General features: G+C 36.1%; 1 protein-coding gene across 3 annotated transcripts in view; it reads right to left on the minus strand.

Moving 5' to 3' along the window:
* LOC143234288 (uncharacterized) overlaps positions 1-22,339 on the minus strand; it is a 218,350-nt gene that overhangs the window by 86,707 nt on the left and 109,304 nt on the right. Inside the window, exon 3 of one of the 3 annotated variants that reach the window (XM_076471535.1) lies at positions 8,060-8,246. The exons of the other annotated variants lie outside the window; for them this stretch is intronic. Within the exon in view, the coding sequence (XP_076327650.1) occupies positions 8,221-8,246 (26 nt within the window). The 3' untranslated portion in view covers positions 8,060-8,220. Of the gene's footprint in view, positions 1-8,059; positions 8,247-22,339 lie in introns of those variants that run through there. 3 annotated transcript variants of the gene reach the window in all.

Below are 22,339 nucleotides of genomic sequence, written 5' to 3' on the forward strand. Positions count from 1 at the left end.
AAAGTAGACATTAAACGTCATCGAAGGAAGTTAGACCATTATACAAAACGCAGGAATTGTGGCTCGGTAAGTAACATTGCATTGATATTTAGTGAAGAAATGTTGTTTATTAAGAGGGTGATTATCTTAGCAACACAATGTGAGGAGAGACAGTTTTTTAACACTGATTTTCTTGGGCTTCTCACACTAAGTTACCTCATAAATCGACGTATATTCTGTGGCAAACGTGCTTTCGGTTACGAAGGGCTGGATATTTGTTTGGTGGACATACTTACCCACAAGCGTGTATCCTGAACTGAATTTATGAATGAACGATGTATGTCTACAACGAGTGCCACATCCTGCTTTATTTACTGATTCTTTGTTTCTTTCCAAACATGCTGGGCCTTTCAGCCGTTGGGGCGTTATAATGTAACGATCAATCCCACTATTGGTTGGTAAAAGAGTAGCTCAAGAGTTGGCGGTGGCTGGTGATAACTAGCTGCCTTCCTTCTAGTCTTACACTGCTACATTATGGACAGCTAGCGCAGATAGCCCTCGTGTAGCTTTGCACGAAATTCAAAAACGAACAAAAAACAAATATATATGATAACCGTTGTGGATGGTACGTAATTAATACATGATATATGAATGTTTCCCTACAATAGATTGTAAAGCACCAGTTTCTAATAACATTTTCTCTTGAAATTATTGTCACCAGAAACTCCTGTCACTAGTAGTCACATAAACTGTCTCATTGTCTTCCAGCAAAGCCACATTGGGATGTATGCTGTGTTCTCCGTCAGGAATCGAACCATGGATTGTAAAAACGATTCTTGTTTCTTCCTTGCTAACTTTTTTATTGCGGTTTAGTGGAAATTGCAAGAGTGTTTCTTCTGTGAAGCTTTATAACATGCAAATTATCAAAATAAAGAGTAGCCCAAGAGTTGGCGATGGGTGGTGATGACTAGCTCCCTTCCCTCTCGTCTCACACTGCAAAATTAGGGACGGCTAACCCTCGTGTAGCTTTGCGCAAAGTAAAAAAAAAAAATGTTTCTTTCAGTGCTCGTTGTTTACTTGCCTTGCATTAAGAAAACAGCAGTAAAATCATCTCATCCATTGAGTTTGGCTGTGAGAATAACATGGAGGTTCTAGATGGAAGACGTTAATGGGTGTGTCATGAAATTCGTTTCTTTTCTGAACTTTTCCTTAAGATTGGAGCTGGAATACGTCTGCTGTCTGATTTGTAATCTCTATATAATTATATTTGGTATCATGAAATCCAACGACAGATTTATGATGAAAAGGGAAAAAAATACTATACATAAACTACACAGTATATTAATTTAAATAATATACACTACTCAAAAATATAATATCCTTTGAATTATGTCTATATATATGTATATCTCATGCTGCTGTACGGCATCACATAAAGCACTTAAAAATAAATTATCCTTGTTGATATGCAAGTGCTGCTGATATAACCTTCAATTCAATCCCAAGGTCATTTTGATTTGGAAACAAATTTCCAGCTAGTTAAAATGGTACGAGTGGATGTACGTTACGGTGTCTTATTTTTGCGTTACTTCTTTATAGTTGTATATGAAAACTGAATATACAATTTATATGGATATGATGTTTCCTTTAGGGAACCACCATTAAGGAGAACTGTAAGACAGCGGTGAGTTTTCGGATTTGCAACGCTAAATCAGAGGTTCGACTCCCTCTGGTGGACAGACGAGAAAGCCAAATGTGGCTTTGCTGTGAGAAAACAAACACGTACACTTGAAAAAAACTATGTCATCAATCGTACATTCTGAGGATTATATAGTTTATTATAAAACGTTTAAGCCTAAATATATATCAGAATTGTTTAAGATAATTTACATCGGAAAACTGAAATAAATATATATTTACTATAATACTTTCTAACTTAAATATTCTGTTGGGGTCAGTTAAGATTTAACAAGTATTAAAAAAACAACTAATATCGTATATATCCTCGAAAAACACCTTGTTCGTTTATTTTGAAACATTAAACGTAAAATCTACCGTTTTACTTTTTAAGATTTACATCTATTGTTATTACAAGTCAAGGCAAACAATATTTCCTGTTGAAAATGTTGTTTGTTTGGTTTTTTTTGAACTTCGCGCAAAGCTTCAAGAGGGCTATCTGCACTAGCCGTCCCTAATGTATTAGTGTTAGACTAGAGGGAAACCAGCTAGTCACCACCACCTTATAGCAACTCTTGGGCTACTCTTTTACCAATTAATAGTGGGATTGAGCGTAACATTATAACGCCTCCACGGCTGAAAGAGCGAGCATGTTTGAAAATGCGAAACCCAATTATATAAGAAAATTCCTACTACTAAGGCACAAGAATATTAGTAAGAACAACAAATTAGTGTGTTACAATAATCTTCACCAGATTTGAAATAATAATGGTGGTTTAAAACACCAAAAACAACACATTTGAACTGTGTAACATATTAGTTGCAACTGTTAACATACAATTTTCTAATGCCAAACTTTTATTGGAATTTATTTCTTATGTGTGGTACGTGCTTGAAACTCACCACTGATGTGTTGAAAGTGATAATATAAAAATGACAACCAACGTTAAACTTGACTGGCGGTTGTGAACACTGTAGTCACTCTAGGTACAGGAGGTAATAAACTCGTTCGATACCATGAATAGATTCGTGTATCAGATTGTTTTACTCATTTAATAGGAAAGTCTTTTTGTTGAGAGAGTACACGTTATGGGAAATTAATTAACGTAATACGAAAGGTAACTGAAAAACACTGAATTCTGACGAATGCTGTGAGAAACCGGTGAAATCATTACTGATCGATCTTCTTCCACAAGGGAGAAGACACGGACTCCAACAATACACGACGACGTGAGTTGTCATTATCTATAAATTCGTAAAGAAAAAGACGACGATTCTAGGTTTTTGTTTGTTTTGAATTTTGGGCAAAGCTGCACGAGGGCTATCTGCTCTAGCCGTCTCTAATTTAGCAGTGTAAAACTAGAAGGAAGGCAGCTAGTCATCACCACCCACCACTAACTCTTGGGCTACTCTTTTACTAACGAATAGTGGGATTGACCGCGACATTATAACGCCCCCACGGCTGAAAGGCGAACATGTTTTGTGTGACTGAGATTCGAACCCGCGACCCTCAAATTACGAGTCTAGTGCCTTACCACCTGGCCATGCCGGTCCTGCGTTTGTAAGACAGGCAATTTGAAGTTTTCATATCTCGAAAGCTATAAGTTTGAAACAAGAATGAAACAACAAATGGACTAAAGAAATGTTTTCAAAATGTTTCAAGCAAGCGTGTGCAGTTTTTCATCACTTTAAGGTAGCATTTCTAGGAGGTTTGGACGTAAGAAAACTATCGTCTAACAGTAACTCTAGTTATCACATGAACATTCTAAGCTCAACAGATCGTGAGTTCGTGACATTTTATTATTGAAGCTAATGCATTTTAGTTGAGCAAAGAAGTCTAATGAATACGAAAGACTAGGAAAACTGGGAACAAAATGAAATCATGGTATAACAATGCTATTAAAAAGCATGAAAAATAAACTATAATCTAATATTGATTTTAATTTAAAATAATGCTTTGAAATAATTATTTTAGACACTTTCCTATCATATTTGGTACTTTAGTGTCTGTTGATTTTAATTAACAATATTGTTTGAAATAATTATTTTAGACACTTTCCTATCATATTTGGTACTTTAGTGTCTGTTGAATTTAATTAATAATATTGTTTGAAATAATTATTTTAGACACTTTCCTATCATATTTGATACTTTATTGCCGAGTATTGGATTGTTTCAATCTTAACATCTGAGGCGATTCATCAGCTGAACAACAAGGTTTCATTTACTCACAGAGGGAGAACAATGAATTAGCAGCTTCCGTCACCTACCGGCAAGTCTTAATCGAATTGAGGAAGTGACTGTCATATATATAAAGTATGCTCACAGCTGTAAGTGCTCAGCAACATGTCGTGGCCTCTGACCATCAAACTTTCCGTTTCTTAACCTGAAAAACTCGCTAGTCACTGGACCACACCCAGTCTAAGGTACCTAAGCACTTCCTTGAATGTGTACTTTCCAGTTATTATTGTACGTATGACTTGCATTCTCCAGTTATTATTGTACGTATGACTTGCATTCTCCAGTTATTATTATACGTATGACTTGCATTCTCCAGTTATTATTGTACGTGCAATATGCACTTCACGGTGCTTATTTAATGTGTTACACTCTGCCTTGAATAAGAAACATTCGTATAACTTACACTTTCTATGCTATATTCCTAAGACCTTGTATTGGAGCATCAAGCTGTGCACCATAGATATCTATGTCATCTCATTAAATATCAAACAATGCAAATGACATATAAACATAAGGCGGTTGTTATATAAATGATAATGAGTAAGTGATATACCTCACAACCAAGCAAGATCATTTTGAGCAGAACTTAAATTTTAAATGCATATGCAGTAGATTTATTTTTAAGGATGCTGGTATAACTTAGCTTTCATTCTTTTACGTGGAATTATTTAACTTTTGATCTGAATTTTCCCTTTTTTATTTCACTTAATAAAAGTACTCGGAAAGAACATTAAAATATAGACTTTTGAAACCAATATACCGTCGTTCTGTCTCTCAATTGTCTACGACATGTATATTAGACAGTAGCCTATAGTCTGGTGTAATATATAGCCTAATACAGTCTCATAAGCCAATAAAATGTTACCCGCTTTCCGCAGTGATGTTTCTTAAGATTAAAAATTATTTTTAAGGATGCAAAATAATTTTAAATACTATGATATAATATTTGTTTATAGTGAAATTAAAAAGCTTTGTGTTATGATGAAAGTAAGTTTTCTTACCTTGCGATTATAGAGTTATTAAGAGGTAGCATATTCCACATATAATAAACAGTATTTTAATAGTTAACCTGTTATACAAGATTGACTTCATATTTTTAATGTAAAAATAAATTTGTTTGACTTGATATTTTTAATGTAAAAACAAATTTGTAAAAACAATTCTTTTTTTTTTACAAAATCCCTAGATTATTTAATTAAAACCCGCCAACAATATGATGTTCAAAACCCAACTGATTCAAATGTTCAATGATAGCTAACATGTTGTTTGAGCTATTGTTTAGGGGTCTAGCATTTAAACAATAAACACGCAAGAAATATGTGTATAAAGACAATATCCGAGTTTGATTAGAAGTCGACAGTATAAGTTTGTTTTCGAATTTCGCGCAAAGATGCACGAGGTATATCTGCGCTATTCGTCCCTACTTTGGGAGTGTAAGACTAGAGGGAAGGCAGCTAATCATCACCACCCACCGACAACTTTTGAGCTACTCTTTTACCAATGAATAGTGGATTAACAACAACATTATAATGCCCTCACGGCTGAAAGGGCGAATATGTTTGGTGTAACAGGGATTCGAACCCGGGACCTTCAGAGTGCAAGTCAAGCACCCCTAACCACCTGGCCATGCTGGGTCGACATTATAAATAAACAGAGTTTAGTCTGTTATATTAAACGTATTTTGAGTGTGCTAACCATTATAACTATTGGCGACGTAAAATTACGGTCGATATTGTTGTTTGTAATTAAGCACAGAGTTAATCATTTTGTTAATCATGAATTTAAACAGTTTCTGTCCAGCGGACGGGTACTCCAGCTGGTATTCACAGGTATAAGGTATTTTAAATCAGCCGAAAAAAACCACCGGGATTACAATAGATAACTTATAAAACTAGTCATGCAAAACTACTCTTCATGTGAGTAAAGAACAAAAGGTTAAATCGAAAACAATTTATTGTCGTTACTTCTTTGTTTTAATAAGATTAGTTTTCATGCAATAGATTATGCAGTTTGGCTTCCACATCGTCAAACTTTAGAACATATAAAACACAAGTACGGAGTTCAAATACAAGCTTCAGAAGTATTCTATCTTTCAGACTGTTTTACAGTTATTATCATTATTTTGCACTTTCTGGTTGATTGTAGGTGTATTATGTTTCAGACCTACTCATGTGCCGTTATCCTTCTAAGCCTTATCAAACGCTTTGATTTAGTCGTAACAATCAGTAATTATTTGTACGACGTTCATCACAAATTTGAGACGTTGATACGTTTCACGTTGAGTATTGAAAACGAAATAGTAACACTGACAATAAAACAGCAACAACGATTTGTTTCACGTAATTAGTAGAGTATTTTTCAGAAAAAACAAAACGACTAAAACTAAACTTGTAATAATAAATCTGACTTTGGTAAATCTCCGGTAGTTCAACTAACCAGGGAAACAAAACGACTGAAACTAAACTGGTAATAATAAATCTGACTGGTAAATCTCCGGTAGTTCAACTAACCAGGGAAACAAAACTGGTAATAATAAACTGAAACGGTAGGTCAATAACCAGGAAAACAAAATCTGACTGTCTGAATCTCCGGTAGTTCAACTAACCAGGAAAACAAAACGACTGAAACTAAACTGATAATAATAAATCTGACTTTGGTAAATCTCCGATAGTTCAACTAACCAGGAAAACAAAACGACTGAAACTAAATTGGTAATATTAAGTCTGACTTTGGTAAATCTCCGGTAGTTCAACTAACCAGGAAACAAAACGACTGAAACTAAATTGGTAATAATAAATCTGACTTTGGTAAATTTCCGGTAGTTCAACTAACCAGGAAAACAAAACGACTGAAACTAAATTGGTAATATTAAGTCTGACTTTGGTAAATCTCCGATAGTTCAACTAACCAGGAAAACAAAACGACTGAAACTAAATTGGTAATATTAAGTCTGACTTTGGTAAATCTCCGGTAGTTCAACTAACCAGGGAAACAAAACGACTGAAACTAAATTGGTAATAATAAATCTGACTTTGGTAAATTTCCGGTAGTTCAACTAACCAGGAAAACAAAACGACTGAAACTAAACTGGTAATAATAAATCTGACTTTGGTAAATCTCCGGTAGTTCAACTAACCAGGAAAACAAAACGAATAAAACTAAACTGGTAATAATAAATCTGACTTTGGTAAATCTCCGGTAGTTCAACTAACCAGGAAAACAAAACGACTAAAACTAAACTGGTAATAATAAATCTGACTTTGGTAAATCTCCGGTAGTTCAACTAACCAGGAAAACAAAACGACTGAAACTAAACTGGTAATAATAAATCTGACTTTGATAAATCTCGGTAATTCAACTAAGAAAAAACACTTATTCATATAATAATGGTGTAAAAGAAAAGAAAAATGAAATACCATAAAATAAATCATGGTAGCTAATAAAACAAAACCCCAGAATTATTCCACGCTTTCTGAACCCTGTTCCACCAAATATGCTCGCCCTTTCAGCCATGGGAGCTTTATAAGTGGTAGGTCAATCCTACTATTCGTTGGTAAAAAAGTAACCTAAGAGTTAGTGGTGGGCAGTGATGACTAGCTGCCTTCCCTCTGGTCTTACGCTGCTAAATTAGGGACAACTAGCGCAGATAGTCCTCGTGTAGCATTGCGCGAAATTCAAAACAAACTATCAGAAAGAAACGGGAATGCATTTTCTATACGATGTACATCAGAAAACTGAGTTTAAAACTGGTTATATTAAAATGTTAACATTCGCGTGTTATTAGCGACATCATGTGTAACGTATTTCTATGACAGGTCGTGTATTGACACTGGTGGAACTTGTACTCACTCGTGCTGTATAAATCAACCGGGAAGATTTTCAGCATGACGCGCCAGAACTCGTATATTTCAGTACGTAATAGATACAACTGAAAAACTGAAGTAGGTGATCCTTTCCTATTTTTAATGTAGTTCGTGATCCAGGATTCAGTTTTTAGTCCTCTAAAGAATAATGTGTGTGGATACACTAGGTGTATTTGCTGTTTTACGCCTCCGTATTTCCGAACCAATATGATAAGGCTTTTTAAAAACACCGTATTTAAAAAGAGAGAAATTTTAGAAGTGGTGATCGGTTAATTATATCTTTAATACCCTTAGTTGAATTACAAAAAATAACTTTCCGTTTGTTTGCCGGTTAGTACTTAGTAGGGTTACCACCTGGGAATACCGGGTGATGATGACCTTTGTTCGCTCCCCGATAGTACAGCGGTATGTCTACAGATTTGCAACGCTAACATCAGGTGTTCGATTCCTCTTGGTGGGCTCAGCAGATAGCCCGATGTGACTTTCCTGTAAGAAAACACACACACCGTTTGTTTGTTTTTCCGAATACGTCGATCAGTATTTAACTAATATGTGTGTTTTTCGTATAGCAAAGCCACAGAGGGCTATCTGCTCAGCCCACCGAGGGGAATCGAACCCCTCATTTTAGCGTTGTAAATCCGGAGACATACCGCTGTACTAGCGGGGGGCATTTAACTAATAAGGGATACATATTAAACATACTCTGTCCAGAGCTTTAATATAATATTAATTATTTAAAGTTGTATTTATCACATCGATACTGGATAGTATTTTGCTTAATTTAACGCACGAATATTTTTGAAGGTGATTTTTAACTTAAACGAACAAAGTGATTGAAATCACAAATCGATTCTTTCAACTCAACGAATCTTAACGTGTAAATAGAATGTTATATATTGTATATATATCAAAGTAGTATTTTGTATATACGTTTATACTATACCAACTTAATCAACAATGTGAGCTTGGTGTTATAACACAGAGTTATATATTTAGCTCTAAATTTCGGTTGGTTTGCTCTGCTGGTATATGAAATAGATACGTTTTCTCTCATGTTGTATATTGTCGTATGAATTACATGTCAAAAATAACTACAAGAAAAGACATATGATGCTATAAATTTAAATATATATATATATAGATAGTACCTTATTTACATGGTTTTCACTTATTCTTTATGGGTTTTTTATAGCGTAGCTTTGGTCGTTACAAAAGGAACTTCTGCGTGATGAAGAAAATTTGACTGGATTATCGAGAAAATGAAAGTTTTTATATTTAAAAAATAGTCCAATCTAAAAACTTCAGCTTGTTCTAAATGCTCGTCGGCTCACGTGCCGTGTTCCATCATTTAAATGAGGTGTGGCACTGTTTTTGTACGAAATGTGTTTTTAAAAGGTAATATTAATTTTATTTCAAAGAATATTGGTTTGGATGATAACGTCTGATAAAACAAACAGTAATAAAAATTGGGGATTGGTTTGGTTTGGTTTGAATTTAGCCGTCTACGCTAGCCGTCCCTAATTTAGTAGTGTAAGGCTAGAGGGAAGGCAGCTAGAGGGAAGGCAGCTAGTCATCACCACCCACCGCTAACTCTTGAGCTACTCTTTTACCAGCGAATAGTGTGATTAACTGTCACATTATAACGCTCCCACGGCTGAAAGAGCGAGCATGTTTGGTGTGACGAGTTAAAAATAAGGGATCATTATGAACATCATTATTCGCAAACAGTATTTCAGAATAAATATTTCCGATATATATATATATCTTTTCACTTCTGTATTTACAAAATCCTGTCGAAACTCCCTAAACTTAGCCGTACCGACTAAATTTCAAAAGTATCTCGCAGCCTTTTATACATTTATTTCGCGAAAAACTTGTATATTATTATGTTGTACGTTACGGATCATTTCTATATTATTATGTTGTACGTTACGGATCATTTGTATATTGTAATGTTGTACGTCACGGATCGTTCGTATATTGTTATGTTGTACGTTATGGATCATTTGTATATTATTATATTGTACGTTACGGATCATTTCTATATTATTATGTTGTACGTTACGGATCATTTGTATATTGTAATGTTGTACGTCACGGATCGTTCGTATATTGTTATGTTGTACGTTGTGGATCATTTGTATATTATTATGTTGTACGTTACGGATCATTTGTATATTGTAATGTTGTACGTCACGGATCGTTCGTATATTGTTATGTTGTACGTTATGGATCATTTGTATATTATTATGTTGTACGTTACGGATCATTTGTATATTATGTTGTACGTTACGGATCGTTCAATTAAAGACTCCGCAGTAAATTCAAGGGTTCTGTTCCCCTCGGTGGACACATCAGAGAGCCAGATGTGGTTTTGCTATGTAAAAACAAAACACAAACACAAACACACATCTAATTAAAATATCGCCAGCTCTGCCAAACAAACTTCATGTTATATACAAAGTACAAGTTTCGACCCTTTTCTGGTTTAATAGAACATTTTTTACATGATGTACGGTAGTTAATTAGGAACATGTAAACAAATTACATCTTTGCACGAAGAAAAATGAAACTTTAATTTTTCAGACCAAATATGTTTTCAGTGTCATCCAGGAAGAGCAACAATAATTGTAATAGCTTATCTGTCATATCTTCTCTTGTAACAAAGTTGTCATAAATTCCTGGTTCAACTCTCTTACATTTTTCTCATACTTCTTCCTTCTTCGAAAAAGAGTTAATTAAACTCACTTTAAAATCAAAAAATATTAATTAGATAAATTGCATAGTTTTTTATGAAGTCTATAGTTTTCATATTGTTAAGTATTTTTATCATTTTTCTCAACCAGAGATGGTTTTTAATTAGTCTACAGCTGAAGATTAGATTGGTTCTTTGTAAATAAAGTTTTGCGAACATAAATAAAAAACAACAAGTCCTTAGCCGCAGTGTTAAAACTCAACTTAGCTTTTTATTACACGAACCAATTATCGTCATTAATGATTAACGTCGTACGTTGTAGATAACCATAATTAATTCGTACTTTTTATACGAAATATGACTTCTTGCTACCTACGAATATGTAAACGAAGTAAAACCTAACATGCAGTTTTTTAGTTGAAACATTTGTTGAGCGATAACAATAATTAGGTTTAACCATATTTTCAGGATTAATTACATGGATAATATCAAATGTAAAAAAAAATCATATGCAGGAATGCGTACATTAAAAAACATGAGATGTGATACTAAATGATATTTTAAAAGGTCAGGTGTTTACTCAGCAGAATACTTCATTGGTCTAGCGATTTCTTTTTCTCAAATGAATCAGTACACGCTGAAAGCCTTTTATGAGACAGACTAGAACATACAAGTAGAATCAAATGTTTAACCCATTCGATACCTTGTCGTAGTTAACAGCAATCGAAATTATGAAATTCGGGTTGTTTGATTTGTTGAGAATTTGCGTATTATAAAGCTTTACAGGTGAACACTTTGCAATTTCCACTAAACTGCAATAAAAAAGTTAGCGAGTAAAAAACAAGAATCGTCGCTAGGATTCGTGGTTCGATTCCCGACGGAGGACACAACAGACATCCCAATGTGGCTTTGCTGTAAGACAATGAGACAGTTTATGGGGCTACTAGTGACAGGACCTTCTGGTGACAATAGTTGCAAGCAAAAGTGTTATTAGAAATTGTTGCTGTACAATCTATTGTAGGGAAAAATTCACGTATCACGTATTAATTACGTACCACCCACAACGGTTATTATGTATATACTTTTAAAGTATTCCATTACCTCGTTGCTCAGTTACTCACATCACAATAGCCAATGTTTAGTTGCATTGTTCAATCCTCACACTCAGGTAATTACCTACACTTTAGTTTGGGTTTGTAGTTCAAGAGTTGGCAGCGGGCAGTATTAACCAGCAATCGTCCCATAAATATACCGTCTCAACATTAGAAATGATTGGCACAGAAAGCGCTCGTGTGATAAATAGAAAATTAAAAACTGACACACCGTTTTATGAAAGACAAAAATCAAGTGAATTACATATTTTATCCTCAATAACCAGTTACAGTATAATTTCTCTTCTAACCATACTATGAGTCATCAAGTCTAACGTTTTAATAGTTCCTTCTCATTAAATAAAAACAGCACCAATAGACAAAACAATTATGGAACGAAATTGCATTTTGTGATAACTAATTTGGTTTAAATGTGTGGAATTTCAGTAAACCAATAAAACAATGATTCGACTCGGAGAATATCTCTGACCGTTATACATCCATAAAAAGAAAACTCTAGATTTTTATCGCAATATTCTAATAACGAGAAGAAAAATGTTAAAATTATAAAGCAACAAAACACGAACGGTAATATAACTGAATGTAAGATCCACGTGAAACGTGCTCAGTTATATAATTTCTGGAACCATGGACCTGACGGTCTGGAGCCCGACACGCTAACATTTAAACTGTATGTGACGCGCGTTTGTTTAACAAAAGAACTAATACTATTATTATATTATACATTCAACGTATCCGAAATAACTTTCTTCGCACCCTTGGCAACGTTGTCCTTACTTCAATGCCATCTATTTTCATTTTTGTATTTTCATTTTTGTATAACGTAAATGAGGTTTAAAAAGCTTCGCTTGCACTTACCCATACTTCACTACCCTTATTTTCGTTTTTGCTTAGGGTAACGTAGTTTAAAATCTTTCCAAGCATGATTCTCATTCTTATCAGGATACTAACATCAGAGTTTGGCTTTCTTCTTGATTTAGGTATGGCAGTCCACAAAGTTACTTAACAAAAAGTGATTTAAAGAATTGATAGGTAAGCTCTTCGTGACTAGCAACCCGTAATCTGAGGGTCGCGGGTTCGCATCCCCGTCGCACCAAACATGTTCACCCTTTCAGCCATGGGGACGTTATTATATTACGGTCAATCCCACTATTCATTGGTAAAAGAGTAGCCCAAGAGTTGGCGTTGGGGGGTGGTGACTAGCTGCTTTCCCTCTAATCTTAAACTGCTAAATTAGGGACGGCTAGCGCAGATAGCCCTCGAGTAGCTTTGTGCGAAATTCAAAAACAAAACAAAATAACTCATAGCTCCAATTCTTGACCGATTTGTATTCTAATTACAGCCGCGGCTATTGAGTATTCCTACCTCTTTTTTTTTTCAATAAAAGGGGTTTGCTTTTTATCTACACTATTTATTTATTATAAAAATGACGAGTTACAAAACGTTTCTCTCGATTTTTTTGACATCTCTACCCATAACTATTATACTTAACAAAGTCATGACCACAGACGAATAAATGAGGGCCTTATTATCGGCAAATTACGTCTCATACGTTTTACAGCTTCAAACACTAAAATTCGATGTTCGAAACATGCACATCACGCTAAATCAAATAAATTGTCAAATATTTGTTGGATAACTGGAGATTCTCAAATTGAATTGAATTTCATGTTGTTTTCAACATAAATAAATTACGTTATTTTACTTTTAGAACACAGTAATTCCTCAACGAAGAACGCCGCGAAACACTGAGGAAAAACACAACTGATTGATGGGCTTTGCCTTCAAATTAGCCTTTTTTTACCCGACACAAAACGATCTAGGACAAGGCAAAATATCGCAATAAAGGTATTGTGAAGCTAAAGGAACCTAATTAAAGCACCAAGCCATCCTGATCATCCGAACGGTGAATTCATCCGTTGTAAAACGTCACTGCTTCTCCAGATCACCAAAGCACCTGTATTAATTTTCGCGGGCAAAGTGATCAGTAGAATCTGACAGCGTTGATCACCACAGCTTTTCGTTTGTGTTTGTTTTGAATTTTACCGCAAAGCTACACGACGGCTATCTGCGCTAGCCGTCTCTAAATTAGCGGTTTAAGAGTTGAGGAAAGGCAACTAGTCATCACCACCCGCCACCAACTCTTGGGCTACTCTTTTACCAACGAATATTGGTATTCACCGTAACATCATAATGCTTCCACGGCTGAAAGGGCGAACATGTTTGATGTGACGAAGATTCGAACACGCCACCCTCAGATTACGAATCGAGCGCCCAAATCATCTGGCCATATGAGTTCAACCACAACTGTGCAGCCATAATTGGCAATAAACCTCAAAATGATTAGCAGAAATCTGATGTTATTGAAAGTTTATTCTATGGGTTCGTAATAAAACGTAAATGTATATGATATCACAAAACATATACAGACTCTATTTATTTTTTTCCTGAACTTTCGATGTTAAAATCTTTTTAAGAACTATCGCTAGTATGTTTTAATAACTATTAAATCTTCTATGAAAATCAGATATCATACTAAAAGGACAATTACAAATCATGAATGTTTTATCAGAGACAATTTATAAAACAGAACGAAAATATCAATACATTCTCGAGAAACATATAAGAAGGGTGTTCAAGACAACGTGCGAACTAATCCATAAGCTATAAATAATTTGGTTTGTTTTTAATTTTGCGCTACACGAGGGTTGTCTGTGCCAGCCGCCCCTAATTTATCAGTGTAAGATTCGATGGAAAGCAGTTATCATCACCACCCACCGCCAACTCTTGGGCTACTTTTTTTACCAACGACTAATGGGATTGACTGTCACCTTATAACGCCTCCACGGCTGAAAGGTCGAGCATGTCTTCTGTGACGGGGATTCGAACCCGTGACCCTCGGATTACGAATCGAACACCGTAACTACCTGAGCATACCTGGAAAAAGCTGTAAATGTAGGAGGTTAACAACTGCAGTGTTGGAAAGAGTGAAAACATGTATAGCAATTAATAAAACAATGTTTTCACACCGAAGTGACTCAAGACTGTTAACAGTTGATATTGTCTCTTCGCTACACAATGCCTCTCTCAGTAGCACAGCAGTATGTATTTCAGCGGACGTATGACGCTTGAAACTGGGTTTAAATACCTATGATGGTTTGTGCTTCATTAACAAACAAACAAAGCTACACAAGTCTTAACTTAACTGGACCCCGAAATAGTTGAAGACTACATATTAGTACAGGCTTTTTGGTACACAGATTCTATTCAACTGGGTCTAAAGTGGTTAAACCACATATTAGTATAGTGTTCAGTGGCGTTTCTTCAATTTTTGGTTGATTGTTATTATGTTCATATTTACGTCCCATTTCTGTTGAGTTTTTTTTTTTTTTTTTAATGCATAAGGCCCAATCACTTCTCGTAATGTTGAAATGATACTATTTTCACAGTGTAAATAAATTACTGACACTGTGTGGGGCGCTGGAGTGTTCTTCTTGATAGCTAATAGCACGTTGTCATATTCAATTCAATGCCATTCCAAGCACGTGAGTTGATGTGTTTCGTCAATGACGATAAACTGTGCCCTCGTTGTCTGGTTTCAAAAAAAAAAAGGAACTGTGGTATGTCACTTCGTTAAGTCTTACCTTTTGATCTCATTTCTTTCTTAACCCAACTAATATAATTCCTTTTTTGATTAATAGGGTTTACTTTCTTCTACTGCTTGTGCGTTTGTTTGAAGTTAAACTCAAAGCTACAGAATAGCTTGTCTGTGCTCTGCCAACTACGGATATCGAAATCCGGTTGGTGGTGTTGTAAACCCGCACACATACCGCTGTGCCACTGGGGAGGTTTCTTATATCGTAATATATATTAACTTGGCATCCTGCTATTGACAAGAAACGGGACTGAAAACATGTTATTAGCAGCCACAGTATATGTTTTACCTTCTTTGTACCCCCCCTTCCTTCCGCAGTGACACAGCTGTATGTCTGCGGACGTACAACGCCAGAACTCGGGTTTCAATACTCGCAGTTGCCGAAGCACAGATAGCCCATTGTGTAGCTTTGTGTTTGGAAACAAAATTAGAAACAAACTTACTTTGTACATGTTTTCAGACTCTTTATTTTGTGGTTGGTCGTGTTTTTTGACAATTTTCTTAATTATTTACTTCTAATCTTTTGAAATGGGCCTGTTAGGCCCTCGAGAATGTTAAACGTAGAAGTTGTGAACTCTTTGGAGGTTATTTCTATTAACACAAATAATTTTCTTCTGCTACTAGATCCTTGTACGAAGTAGAAACGTGAATCAAATGGTGCGGAAGAAAAGTGATGAAAGCTGTCAGGCTATACAAATACTCTCTCTTATTTTAGTCTGAAGAAAGTGGCGCCACCTGTCTCAGAGGCTTAGAATATTTACTTGTGAAGCTGACTGGGTGATCGTTTTATCGCGCTCTGAACAATAATATTTAAATTAACAAATCCAATCAGTTACACCTAGCTTGATTTTTGAAATACGTCATCCCTTTCATATCTATTATTGAAGTCCAAAAGCGATTATTGGTGATGCCCTCAAGAGAAGGGCATGTTCTAAAAATCCTTCTTCCCTCTACACGTTTGGATACCTGGAAGATCCACTGTCGCTACTCTTCGTGCCTACTCGAACGGGCCCGGCATGGTCAAGCGTGTTGAGGCGTGCGAGTCGTAATCTGAGGGTCGCGGGTTCACATCCCCGTCGCGCCAAACATGCTCGCCCTTTCAGCCGTGGGTACGTTATAATGTGACGGTCAATTCCACTATTCGTTGGTAAAGGAGTAGTCCAAGAGTTGGCGGTGGGTGGTGATGACTAGCTGCCTTCCCTCTAGCCTTACACTACTAAATTAGGGACGGCTAGCACAGATAGTCCTCGAGTAGCTTTGTGCGAAATTCAAAAACAAAACAAACCTACTCGAACGACGCGGAGTAACCCTAGGCAACTAACAAGACTTAAGTGATGGTGAAATCCATGCAAGTTTCCATAACAAGATATGAGGGTCTTTAAATTAAGGGACTTTCAAGAATAGTTGAAAGTACTTTAGTACCCACGTGGGCACTGTTCTCCTCACTTCTCATATCATAGGAAGTTTCGAGAAGTTTTCTGTTCATTTATTTATAGCTAATTCTTTATAGTGGGTCCCTCGCTGGTACAGCGGTAAGTCTACGGATTTACAACGCTAAAATCAGGGGCTCGATTTCCATCGGTGAGCTCAGAAGATAGCCCGATGTGGCATTGCTATAAGAAAACACACACCACTTCTAAGTGGTACAAGTCTTATAAATTTGTAGGTCTTGTTTCCCACAGTTGAAGACACCTCAAGAGCCCTATTTGTGGGGAAAACCATTCTCGAATAGATCGTATATTAATTTCTTCGTTGTGGTGGGGCACATCGTGCTGGTTGTGGGAAATACTCAATAACCCCTAGAGTGAAAGACATAAAACGTATTAAAGCCATACGTGATGTTGTCAAAGCTGAAGCAGGGGCTCTCGTTGTCTCTTCTTTCCAAAGCAAATAGCTTTCTTATGCCAGTGTCTTTCTTCAGAAAGTATTGGCCAATTCCACTTGACGTAACAGTCTATCGAGATGCCCAAAACAGAGAATTTATTACACTTCCAATCTCTTAACACTACTTTAGATTTTTAGAATTTTCATCACATAAGAGGTAAATAGTTGTGGCCAAACCTTTGAGTACAATAAGCTTATCTGATTGGATCCAGATTCAGGCGTATTTTCTGTTTTACATTTAGTTATTGTTTCTACTCACATGAACTGCAGTAGTGCCTATTTGGAAATGCCAATTCTTCCATTATTCTTTCGAATTTGCTTGATATAACCCTTATTAATATTGTAAATATGGTGGCCCTTCTTAATATGGTACACGACTCTCAGAGGTTTTCCAAGAGTCAACTGGACAAACTCTTCGACAATACATAATTTTGTCCTGGATTCTTCTGCTCTTGAAACTGTCTTTGTCGATTCTTTTAACAAAATACTTGTTTATTCTAACTTATTGTTTTCTCACCCGTTTTGCTTTCCAAACAAAATTCATCGACGAGTTTCCTGGTGGAATTATGAATGCAAAAGACTCGTTGTTATACGTCACATTACCTATCGTCACTTAACTCGAAACTTCAAACTGAATAATCTACTCAACAACCTGCTTTCCTAAGCTGAAGTTACATTTGGACTCGAAAACGAGTATACTGGAGGTTCGTATGGTCAAAGGACACACCTGCTGTCAAGGTTTAATCTCTTTTCAGGTGTTTTCAACATGTTTACATCAGACTTGCAAGCACTGTTTGGCTTCAGAAAGCCATTACTTAGTGGTGAAGAACAAATTGAAGCTTAACATGATACTTATTACACTTGTTATTATCTTGATAAAGACATTCTACTATCTTCTGACTGAACAGTCATCTTGCTGGGTGAATTATTCTTTTACAAAAGTTGAGCTTCGATATTGTCCCATACCAGAACAACGCAACTGGTTTTGATCCTATTACTTATACTCTAATAATCAAAACCTTTTCTGGTGACAAACCCGATATTGTCCCATACCAGTACAACGCAACTGGTTTTGATCCTATTACTAATACTCTAATAATCAAAACTTTTTCTGGTGACAAACCCGATATTGTCCCATACCAGTACAACGCAACTGGTTTTGATCCTATTATTAATATTCTAATAATTAAAACTTTTTCTGGTGACAAACCCGATATTGTCCCATACCAGTACAACGCAACTGGTTTTGATCCTATTACTTATACTCTAATAATCAATACCTTTTCTGGTGACAAACCTGATATTGTCCCATACCAGAACAACGCAACTGGTTTTGATCCTATTATTAATATTCTAATAATTAAAACTTTTTTTGGTGACAACTTGGTAGTGTCATTTACCAGCAAAACGAAACTGGTTTTGATCCCATTGCTAATATTCTAACAATACAACCCTTTTGTAATTTTACAAAATTACGTTTAAAATACAAATATAAATAATACCTAACAGAATTTTAGGTGGTTTAATTTTGAGCTTACTTACTCATTAGGTGTATTTCGTATTACAAGCTACAGACTATAACAGTAAGAAACATTAGTTTTCAGAACAGTTACAATGTTTTGATCAGTGGTACGATCATTTTAAAGTACACAAGTTTTAACGGTAAAGAATGTTTTCGTATTTAAGATTTCTAGGTGATGTGATTGTTCATAAGCACGAAGCTACACAATGGACTTCATGTGCTCTGCCAACACAGCTACTGAAACCCAGTTTTAAGCGTCATAACCCTACAGACTTGTCGCTGAGCCACTGTGGTGCGGCTCTTTATATGTTATTTTGAAAGGCAGACACTAATTTAAACTGGCATACTCCACAGAAAGTAGACATAGATTAATTTTTTTACTAATCGTATTACACAGAAATTATTATCTTATTTAATAAAATACGCCCTCAGTTTTGTTTTATGATTTTAAATTTTAAAAATATTTAATTTGTTGAGAATAATTCTTTCAATTTTTAGATAGTAACAAGAAGGCAAGAGACACATCATGGCTTGTTTGTTTGTTTTGAATTTCGCACAAAGCTACTCGAGGGCTATCTGTGCTAGCCGTCCCTAATTTAGCAGTGTAAGACTAAAGGGAAGACAGCTAGTCATCACCACCCACCGCCAACTCTTGGGCTAATCTTTTACCAACGAATAGTGGGATTGATCGTCACATTATCACGCCCCCACGGCTGAAAGGGCGAGCATGTTTGGCGCGACGGGGATGCGAACCCGCGACCCTCAGATTACGAGTCGCACGCCTTAACACGCTTGGCCATGCCGGGCCTGACACATCATGGAACCAGGTTAAGTGGTTATTAAAGTGTTTTTGAAGTTGTGTGTAATGTCAAATTTAAAGAGATTAACAGTGACGGACCAGGTCCATAAGCAACACTAGTTTTTATAGATAAACCGTTTTGACTTCAAGTAGGTTTACAGTTCAGTCTGTGAAACGTTTTTTTTGTTGTGTTTTTACAGCTGCTCCAAAATAGAAGCCTCTATTGTTTTTGTATAACTACATGTAAGCCTGTTTAACTCCTTAAACCTCACATAACAGTACCCATCTTCTTCAATCATAATCTCTTTAACAAACAAACAGAAAAAAATATATCAGAATAAACCCTTTCACCAACTGTGGCAGCTGCTTCGTTCGTTAGTCTATCTATTGGTCCGTTAGCAGAATTATCCCACTCACTTTGCAGCTCATCGGTGAGACAAACTATTGCATTTATTCGAGAAGAGTTGAATCCTTAGACACTGACAACTAATAAGAAAACCAAGAACTCATCACAGTGTAAACAGCGTCACGAAATGCCATCTTGTAGAAAGTGAATGAATGAGGGTTATTATAAGTTGGAATACATTGAGAGTTAGCAGACGAACTTACTCAACTTCGCCGTTTGAAAGACATTAAGTACACAACTACATCCTTAAAGGTGGCGCCTGAGTACACGTAGTGAAATGGCTGATAAAATAAGTTAGCGGGAAACTGTGGTGTCCGGTAACTTTAGAGCATAGCGAGAGAACTCACGTGCCACGTTATTAAACACGGGCACTTAACGGCATAAGCGAATATAACTTCACACTCTTTCCACAGCTGGAAATTTTCCCAACACGCTTCAAGCCATCGTTGCTTTCCACGCTCCCGTTGATCGCCCTCTGTTTCCTAGTGTTTTGGATAAATTTATTAAGTTCTTTTGTTTTGTTTTGTTTTTTTTACTGTGGAACGAAGAGACGTTGCATAAAAGCTCCAACGTTAGGGATAAATTAATAAATCTTGAACGTTTCCGACTGCATTGGACGTGTGCGTTGAAGGGCCGCAACACGAGAACAGAAATAACTGTGAAAACAACTCGTTATGAACAAATAGTCCACTGTCTTCATCCTACAATTTTCAGTTTGTTTACTTTTGTAACGCGGCAAGAAATTATAAGTGGAGTGAGGGAAAGCATTATGTAAAGGGGAAATTCATCAGAATATAAGTACGGTATCTATTCATTGATCTTCGAAAGGTTTGTTTCAAGTTGCTTTTACACACAAGAGTGCTGCATTAGGAGGGTTCAAGAAATGTTAGTCAATATTTTTTCTTTAATTTGGAGGATTTAATAGAATTTATTCTTTTAGGAAATAATTGTACATTTGAATTAATTTACAGGTCTCAGAGATAAAATAATAATTACATATATTTCAAAGCAAAAAAAATCCAAACTGTCACGAAACACGAACAAATAAAACGTAGAATTTAGGAAAAATGAAAACAATGGATTATAAGGCCCTAAACTTAGGGCCTCAACTCAGAAACTGCGAAACCTTAAGAATAATTAACGGTCTTACGTCAGAAACTGCGAAACTTTAAAATGAATAACAGACTTAAGGTTGTAACAAACTGTTAAACTTTGAGAATGTAATTGGTCTTAAGACTGGAACAAACTCTGAAACTTTAAGAACGAAAACACTTTTAAGGTTGAAACAACCTGTTAAACTTTGAAATTAAATCGGTCTTAAGGTTGAAATAAACTGTTAAACGCTGAGATTGAAATTGGCCTTAAGACTAAAACAAACTCTGAAACTTTAAAATGAATAACGCCTCCAAGCCTAACAACATCACACGACTGTATAAAATGTATAGTTACAAACCGGTGTGTGCTGTCTTGTACACTTCATTACGGACGGTGTAAATTATTCATAGTTTCTGTCAAAATGCTGTTAGTTAATAATTTGTTATATGCTGGAAATTATAAAGAAAAGATATATATATATATGCATCCAAGACATTATTAGATATGTGTATAATGTTACATACGTATGAGTAGTAAAACAAGACAATATATATTTCGAAAGTGTACACATGCTGAATCACAATACAGTATATTACATATAATGGATTTCTGAATCACAATATAGTATATACTCTTCAAAAAAAGAAACGCAAAAGGGTTTTTTTTTTATTTTAAAGAGAAATATATTTAATAACGTTACAAGCTCAGAGTATGTGATGTTACACGTGTTAAGGCACTGATTGTCAGACCAAAATGACAATAAAAGTTGTGCACTTTGAAAACGGAGGAAAACAACGGATTTTTCGCCAAAACGCATTCGTGTCCAATAAATTTGTTTGAGAGATCTGCATGTTCTGCAAGTGCAACACGTGTAAAATCCCTATAAAAGTGACGGGCTCTCGGTTTCCATAGCTCAGTGCTAAGCCACCGAAACGCAATACAGTTACGCCAAGACTGACTGAAGCACAACGCAACAACGCCATTGGTCGATTGGAAGCAGACGAATCTCGATCAGATGTTGCCAGAGCTGTGAATGTCCACCCAAGCACCATCACAAGGCTATGGAATCGTCACCAACAAGATCGTGACCGTCCACGATCTGGCAGACCTCGTGTGACCACGCCCGCACAAGATCGCTACACCCGGTTACGTCACCTTCGAGATAGGACCACCACTGCGACGTCTACTGCCTCAACCATACCAGGGCTGCGTAGGATTTCCGATCAGACCGTACGCAACCGTCGACGAGATTCTTAGGCCCCATGTGCAACCCATCATGGTGAACGTCAACGACGTTTTTCAACATGACAACGCCCGTCCTCACACAGCCCGACTCACCACTGTCTTCTTGAGACACCACAAGATCAACGTTCTTCCCTGGCCCTCCAGATCACCAGATTTAAACCCCATC

This window comes from Tachypleus tridentatus, chromosome 12, assembly GCF_004210375.1.
Source record: "Tachypleus tridentatus isolate NWPU-2018 chromosome 12, ASM421037v1, whole genome shotgun sequence".
Taxonomy (NCBI): domain Eukaryota; kingdom Metazoa; phylum Arthropoda; class Merostomata; order Xiphosura; family Limulidae; genus Tachypleus; species Tachypleus tridentatus.